This window comes from Apium graveolens, chromosome 9 (assembly GCF_009905375.1).
Source record: "Apium graveolens cultivar Ventura chromosome 9, ASM990537v1, whole genome shotgun sequence".
Taxonomy (NCBI): Eukaryota; Viridiplantae; Streptophyta; class Magnoliopsida; order Apiales; family Apiaceae; genus Apium; species Apium graveolens.
Window position 1 is genome coordinate 216,020,278 of NC_133655.1, and position 7,833 is coordinate 216,028,110.

General features: G+C 31.0%; 1 protein-coding gene across 2 annotated transcripts; it reads right to left on the bottom strand.

Annotated features, from left to right (window-relative positions):
- Nucleotides 1-684: 684 nt before the first annotated feature.
- LOC141684358 (uncharacterized) lies at nt 685-2,669 on the bottom strand. Of its 2 annotated transcripts, XM_074489283.1 has the most exons (4): nt 2,264-2,667; nt 1,506-1,610; nt 1,341-1,397; nt 685-1,181 (listed from the first exon to the last, which is right to left on the bottom strand). In XM_074489283.1, exons 1-4 carry the CDS (start codon nt 2,492-2,494, stop codon nt 840-842), a joined length of 735 nt encoding a protein of 244 aa, XP_074345384.1. In that variant the 5' UTR covers nt 2,495-2,667; the 3' UTR covers nt 685-839. The 2 variants fall into 2 exon arrangements, with proteins under 2 accessions (XP_074345384.1, XP_074345385.1); XM_074489284.1 differs by lacking the exon at nt 1,506-1,610 and having other exon boundaries at nt 2,264-2,669.
- Nucleotides 2,670-7,833: the final 5,164 nt, after the last annotated feature.

Sequence of the window (7,833 nt, forward strand, 5' to 3'; positions counted from 1 at the left end):
TACAGATTTCACGGTTCCAACAACAAATAATTTAGCATTTATTACTATGTAGCCCGGTCGACTATGAAGTCCGTGGATAAAGGAGATGGAATTGTACTAGAGAATCAGGACTTGAAGAGTGATGTTTGTATTTCATATTACTTTCGGGAAGCACTCGGACATCTACAAATTTAATGGTTCCAACAACAATTAATTTACCATTTACTCTTAAGTAGTCTGATCAAAGATTGTAAGGTCCGTGGATCAAGGTGATGAAATTGTACCGAAGAGTCCAGACTCGAAGAATGAAGATTAAGAGCATCAGGAAGCTCAACACCATGGAGGGGCCTTAGGAAAAAGGAAAGTGGGAGATTGTGCAAGGCCCGTACTCCAAACAAAAATAGTAAAAGATATTAATCATCATAAGATTGTATATTTCTTATTTCTTTAGTGGGCATGTCTTTGATCCTTTAGACATAATGAATTAGAACTTCACTATTCCAATATTGTAGCAAGACAAAATTACCGGTCTTTTTAAAATTCAGAACGGTAGAATATAGTTGCACATACTGCAATGAACATTTTTACATAGAGCACAAACTAAAAAGTATAAAAATGAAAACAATATCGTAGCATTTTAATAAAAAATCAAAAGAACTTACTGGCTCATTGGACAGCTGCAAAAAGCTTCATGCAACAGAAAAATTTAAACATAGTTGAAAGTCATATATTTATTCAAATGTAAAATCATAGAGAGTGAAGATGAACTGAAAATTCAAGAACTAAACAAAACCAAACAAAGTGACAGACAAACAAACGAAGGATATTACACAAACGAGTAAAAAGTTCCATGCCAACAACTAAGCAGTGAATCTGAAACCTGGATGAAGGGGACCTGTTCCACCTTTCTTGTCAGCATCCTTGATACTGGAGTAGGAGTAAAGGTGGTTGGACATTTCCCAGCTCCAGTCCTCTTTCCTTTTAACACATAGCTGAGGCCATCGATTTATCCTAACATAGTGATCCCTGATCTGTCCACCATCCAAGAAACTGGTAACAACGCAATAACATGCCTCGTGGCCACCCCATATCCTATCGTTAGCATCCGCGGTTTGACTCCCATCTGGGTGGAAGTAGCGGCGCATCAGTTGGCCAGTACCCTTCCAGTAAGGATCAAGGTCAAGAAAATATTCCGGAGCCACCTGAATTTGAAAGTTATCTGATCATATCTGAATTTCAATTATTCTCAATAGCATCTAGAGGAGCAAAATCATTGTACAACTTGCATATCGGAAAGCTGTAATATATAGTACTTGAACAGATACTTGTTCAATCATTTAACTTGAACTTTTTTTTTATACCATGTTATAATGAAACTCCCAGGCATGATCCCAAAGGTCCTCCTTCATGATACGGGTCTGAAAGAAAGTTTCAAGAATACTGTCAGATGAAGTCATGACAAAGCAATAGTGGGTACCGTATGATTCAGAAAGTATGTGTGCATTAGGTGTGACGGAAAGACTTACACGTTTTCCATCCATAACAGACAACGAGTAAGCCTCCAACTTTGATAGCCCTATGGCTTGAGATATGCGAGGAATGTGAGCTTTCTGAACCCATAACTTCTCACACTATTACATTTTCATAATATAACGAAGTTACACATTTGAAATCTCAAATTAAATTGACACGTAGATTTTCATCTGTTCACAAGAGCTTGTTATTCATTTACACCCTCTTTATCTGTTTTCCGATATTTTTCAGAGTTAATACCCACAACAAAACCAAAAGGCATAAAAAACACACATTATCAAGAAAGAAAAACTATCATTAGAAGGCACACAGACATCGATTTCATGTTTTACATTCCCTATCTAGAAAGTCAAGAATCCAAAAGACAGGAACTATAAATTAATACCCATGCCTTTTCCATAACCTAGGACAGGAAAAAACAAAGTATAGTCATATATATGAGGTGTAATTCTTGTATTCCAATATTGGCTCGGACAAAATGCAGAGCAACTGTCTCCATGGAGAGTTTATAAGAGACAATAAAGATCAATAAGTCATTAGTTTAACTTACCAAGCTAACTCCATCTTACAACTCATTAAAATATGCATAAAAATAGAGTAAACTGCACTAACATCAAATATAAAACCCATGAAAAACAAAAGTATCTCAGTTTTACAGTATAAGCAACTAAATCAACTGAAGCACACACATGTATCATGTTTATGTACAGAGAGAGAGAGAGAGAGAGGGAGAGAGAGAGAGACTTATAACCAGATTAGACCAAAGGCGATCAGAAGAAGCAACTCCAAACCAACCCCTGGAAACAAGAAGAGAAAGTGCCACACTGCGTGCGTCTAAAAAGCTCAGAATGATAAACATCACATCTGAGCCAAATTTAACCAAAGGATCACAACATCCCTTTTCCTCAATCTTTTCTTTACCTTTTTTCTTTTTCCATGGATACCCTTTCTCATTTTTCATCTCCACAACATTTTTTTCCATTTTTATCAAGTACCCAAGTGAGGAATATCACAAACAGTGGGGTGGAACATAAATAAAATATCATAATGTTTGCATATTATTTATTTAATTAATCAGTTTTGGGTTTGCGTGAACCGCCTCACAAGCATTCAACTCTGCTGACGGCTTTGGAATTTGGAGGGTAACAAGAGTGTGTAGACGTATGTAGATAGTAGATACACATAATAAAACAGAACAGAGTTACACTCGGAACTATCTAAAAAGGGGATTATTTAACCCTAAAAAATTAAAAATTATTGAAATAGGGCTCATGCTTGAATTTTAAAAAAATTATTATTTTTTATTTTGGAAAGTCAATAAAAAGATATGAAAATATAAAATATTAATTAATAATAAATGAAAACGTATTTTTAAGTTGTGTTTTATTATTAAAAACATAACATCAAGTGTTGTTAGGATCTCCAAACGTGACATAAAATAATAGAATAAGTTAAAGAAAAAACAAAAAAATTGAAATGGTTGCAAAACGTGGAATGATGTTTTGTTTTTCCTTTTTAACAAAATCCTATAGGGTCATCTTTTTATAAATTGGCATTAATTAAAAAGTAATATTTGGAGCCATAATTGATAAAATTATCTCCACGTCTCTCATTATGCCGTCGAATATGACCTACCGTAATAGTTTAATCTTTAATATTACAAATTTATATTACATTTGGCGTGCTCATCTTAATCTACCGCAACACTGCACTGAATATTTAATGTTACCATAACTTTTCCTACATATTGCTATAACTAGAAAGTGTTGCACATTATAACATTTGGGAAGTTATGTTACCATAGGGTATTAATATATAAAATATTATTATTTTATAAAAATTTAAATGTAGATAATTGTTTTACTTTAAAATTAAATAATTTTGATAATATACCAAAATAATAACTTTAAAATATAATTTATATCAAATAAATGGATTAGTTTGTTTTTTAAAAATTAATATAATAGAAGTTTTTAGTATTTATATTTTTTAATTTTTATATAAAATATAAAATATATAATCCTATTATATTATTTTAAAATTAATAAATTTTGTAAATTATTTTTTAAAAAAAATTATAAAATGTAGTAAGCAAGTAAGATTATTTTTAAGTAATAAAGAATTTAATTACAATTTATTATACATAATTTATTAAGAATTATAAATAAATAAAAACCAAGGCGCTTTCTAAAATGTTGAGGGGGCAAAAATTGGACAAGTGACAATCAATATTCATATTTCACACAGGCGGTTAATAAAACCAATTACTAATTAATGATAGTAACAAAAGTTTAATATAATTAAATTCTTATATTTCTCTAATAATAATAAACATAACAAAGGTAATATACATATTTTCTAATTATAATATAATAGCGTATTTTTTAACATCCGTTCAAATTCATGATATTCAAAATTGAGATAATAAAATAACATATTTGTTAACATTCATTCAAATTCATGATATTCAAAATCGAGAGGTTTGATAGAATAATAAATAAATCAATTAAATCATTTATTTTATTAATATTTTGTAATCAACTTCTTCGCGATACTCATCTTTGTTGTTATAGTCAAAGTTTGGTATTCTTGGTGAAAGATAAGGAAATCAAGAATTTGCTGACGTCCGGTGAAAGTAGAGGGTGCGCCAACTTCCCCTTAAACAGATAGGGTCGAACACTTAGGGGGTGCTTTACATAGATCGGAGGACTTGTTGGTGGATTATTAATAGTACACACATGCAATACTTTTTAGCTAGCGTTACACGAAAAATATTGCATTATTTATAAAATTTTTGATTTTATGCAACACAAAATAAATTGTTGCATTACATTTAACCTACCGTATCCTACTATTGATAGTGTTGCGCACTATGCAACACTAAAATACATGGTACTGCATTAGATATTTTTAAAAATAAATAACGTTAACATGAAAAAAAGCTTATGTGGCACTTGGGTTCCATCAATACTGACGTGGCATGCTGACATGGCAGGTGGGACCTACACGCGGGCCCATAACACTGACGTGGCAAATGGTGGAGCCACCTGGTGACGTGGAATGTGGGGACCTAGAATGTTGATGTGTCATGATGATGTGGAATGTGGGTTCCACTTAAAAACTTTGCATTGGGTGAATTGTGGTGCAATTGATTATTTAGTGCTAACATAGTTATTGCACTATTTCTTAAATCATCAATTATATACAATTTATAATTATATATTTGTAAAATTCTTCTTCGACGATCCAAACTTACGAATGTTACTACCTATCAATTTTAGTAATGTGTAATTTTTTAGATAAAATCTTATATTTATACATTTTTATTTAATAATAGTCAAACTGCGGTGAAAACGAGTTCTCATTAAGTATTCTTATTCCGAGTGGTGGTTCTATTTTTTAAAATTCATTTTTGACGATCCAAATATACACATGTTAATACCTTAGACGGTGGTGATGTTTAATTTTTTTAAACAAAAATTCAGATTTCTATGGTGCGATTTTGTAATAGTCAAACTGCGGTCAAAATTAGTTTTCTTTAACTAGTCTTATCCCGAAGCATGTATCTATTTCTTAAAACTTATTTCTCGACTATCCAATCGTACAGATATAAAAAAATATTGATTTTAGTGATCTATAATTTTATTAATTTTTTTTTATATTTGTACGGCGTGATTTTTTAATAGTCAGACCGCATTCCCATTAACTTGAGTTGTTATCGAATGATTGTTCTATTTTCGTAAAATTCTTTGTTGTGCAAGACATGCCTGTACAATAACAAGACTAAGTCAAATTGACAACCCTAAGTAAGTTGTATTGTAATCTAAATTTGCACTTTATATTGTACCACTTAAATCTGTAAAAATGGTCAAGGGCAGACTGGAGTCTTTTTCTGTAAACAATATCAAGCCTAAGAATTCTATCTGGAAGAAGATCAAGAAGATCACGCCTCAGAAGAATTATGAAAAAGTTTGAGTTGAATAAATCTGTTTTGGGAAAAATATTATAAGTCAAGAACTCTACAAATCACAGATTAAGTGTTATAGAGAAGTCATTCAAAAACTCCAGAATGACTTATCGAGAAGTCAGGAAAGCTACTAGAGAACTTAGAGATATCGACAAGTCAAATTTGGAGACATGAAGAATAGAGATATCGACAAGTCATGTCTTCACTTGTGAACTTTAGAGATATCGATAAGTCAAAATATCACTAGAGATCTCTAAGATATCGATAAGTCAAAATATCACTAGAGATCTCTGAGATATCGATAAGTCAAAATATCACTAGAGATCTCTGAGATATCGACAAGTCAAAATATCACTAGAGATCTCTGAGATATCGACAAGTCAAAATATCACTAGAGATCTATGAGATATCAATAAGTCTATTTGCCACTAGAGAACTCAGAGATATAAATAAGTCAAAGTGAATACATGAAGATGAGAGATCTCGACAAGCCAAATTTTCTTATAGAGAACTCAGAGACTTCGATAAGTCAAAACAACTATGGAGTAATGAGAGATCTCGATAAGCCATTATACTTATCGAGATGTCAAGTTCTCTATATGCCAAACTGGAGATCTCGAGGTAAAACTCAAAGTACAAAGTGCAGATCAGTTCAATATCCAAGATTATCAATCAAATCTAATCAGTTAGATTGACAAGTCTACAAAAAGCAGTTTGAAGAGTACAAGATCAAAGACCAAGATTAACCGGAAAAGTAAAGTCACAGGCGTGCAAGATTAGCAAAGATACACTAAGCCAGAAATAGAAAGATTTGAATATCCAAAAATAGGGTTTAGTACATGCTATTGCATACTGTGTAATAACCACTGTTTACTGTTCTATAAAGTAAACACTGGTTGCTTTATTTTAGTTGTAACAAATGGATCTGAAATTTCTTGTAACTCTCAAGAGAGAAGCTGAGTTCTTAACATAACAAGAACTCAGAAATTTGTAGCAAAATACATACTTGATTTTAATATAAAATTAAGTGAAGTTTTGAAAGATAGTGTGTTCATGTGCATGTCTTATTATTTCATTCAAACCATACTATCTTTACAAGTTACATTTCTTATCTGCTTTGTTCACCAAGCTTAAGAAAAATAAAAAGTCACTAAAATTGTCAAAAACACATTCACCCCCCCTCTGTATTGTATTCATTACCTAACATTTTTTTTCGACGATCCAACCGTACAGATGTTAATACCCATTGATTATAGTGATGTGAATTTTTTTAAAAAATTACTAGATTTATACGGTATGGTTTTATAATAGTCAAACCGCGGTCGAAATTAGTTCTCTTTAACTAGTCTTGTCATGAAGAATGTATCAATTTTTTAAAAATTATTTTTCGAAGATCCAACCGTACGGATATAAAAATCTATTGATTTTAGTAATCTGTAATTTTTTATAAAAAAATTGTATTTATACGATGGGGTTTTAGAGTAGTCAAACTGCGTTTCCATTAACTAGAGTTGTTACTAATTGATTGTTCTATTTTTTAAAATTCTTTTTCGATGATCCAACTGTACGAATGTTAATGTCAATTGGTTATACTGATGTGTAATTTTTTTTCGACGATCCAATCGTATGGATGTCAAAAAATATTGTTTTTAGTGATACATACATACATACAAACACACACAGATATATATATATATATATATATATATGTACAATATGATTTTTGAATAGTCAAATCACATTCCCATTAACTAGAGTTGTTATTGAAAGATTGTTCTATTTTCTTAAAAACAAAATGTGACGATATAAATGTATTGATATTAATGTGATTTTTTTAATAAAGTTTCCAGATTTATACAGTGCGGTTTTATAATAGTCAAAGCGCGGTCGAAACTAGTTCCCTTCAGCTAGTCTTATCCCGAAGGATGTTTCAGTTATTAAAAAAATTCTTGTTCGACGATCCAACCTTGCGGATGTCAAAACCTATTGATTTTAGTGACCTATATTTTTTTTAAAAAGCCTATATTTATACGGTGTAGTTTTAAATCGTCAAACCGCGTCCCCATTAATAAGAGTATTATCAATTGATTGTTCGATTTTTTTTAAAATTATTTTCAATGATCCGACTATACGAACGTTAATGCCTATCGGTTATAGTGATGTGTATAGTTTTTTTAAAAAAATCTATATTTATACAGTATATTTTTATAATAGTCAAACTATGGTCAAAACGAGTTCCCTTGAACTAGTCTTGCACCGAATATTGTATCTATTTTTTTTGAAAAAAATCGACGATCCAACTGTACAAATGTCAAAAATTATTTATTTTAGCGATCTGCAATTGTTTTAAAAAA

Coding starts and splice junctions, on each gene's coding strand:
- LOC141684358 (XM_074489283.1), bottom strand. CDS start 2,494: ATGGAAAAAAATGTTGTGGAGATGAAAAATGAGAAAGGGTATCCATGG. Junction 1,611..2,263: donor ATCGCCTTTGGTCTAATCTG/GTTATAAGTCTC, acceptor AAAATGTAATAG/TGTGAGAAGTTATGGGTTCA. Junction 1,182..1,340: donor GGGAGTTTCATTATAACATG/GTATAAAAAAAA, acceptor TTTCAAATTCAG/GTGGCTCCGGAATATTTTCT.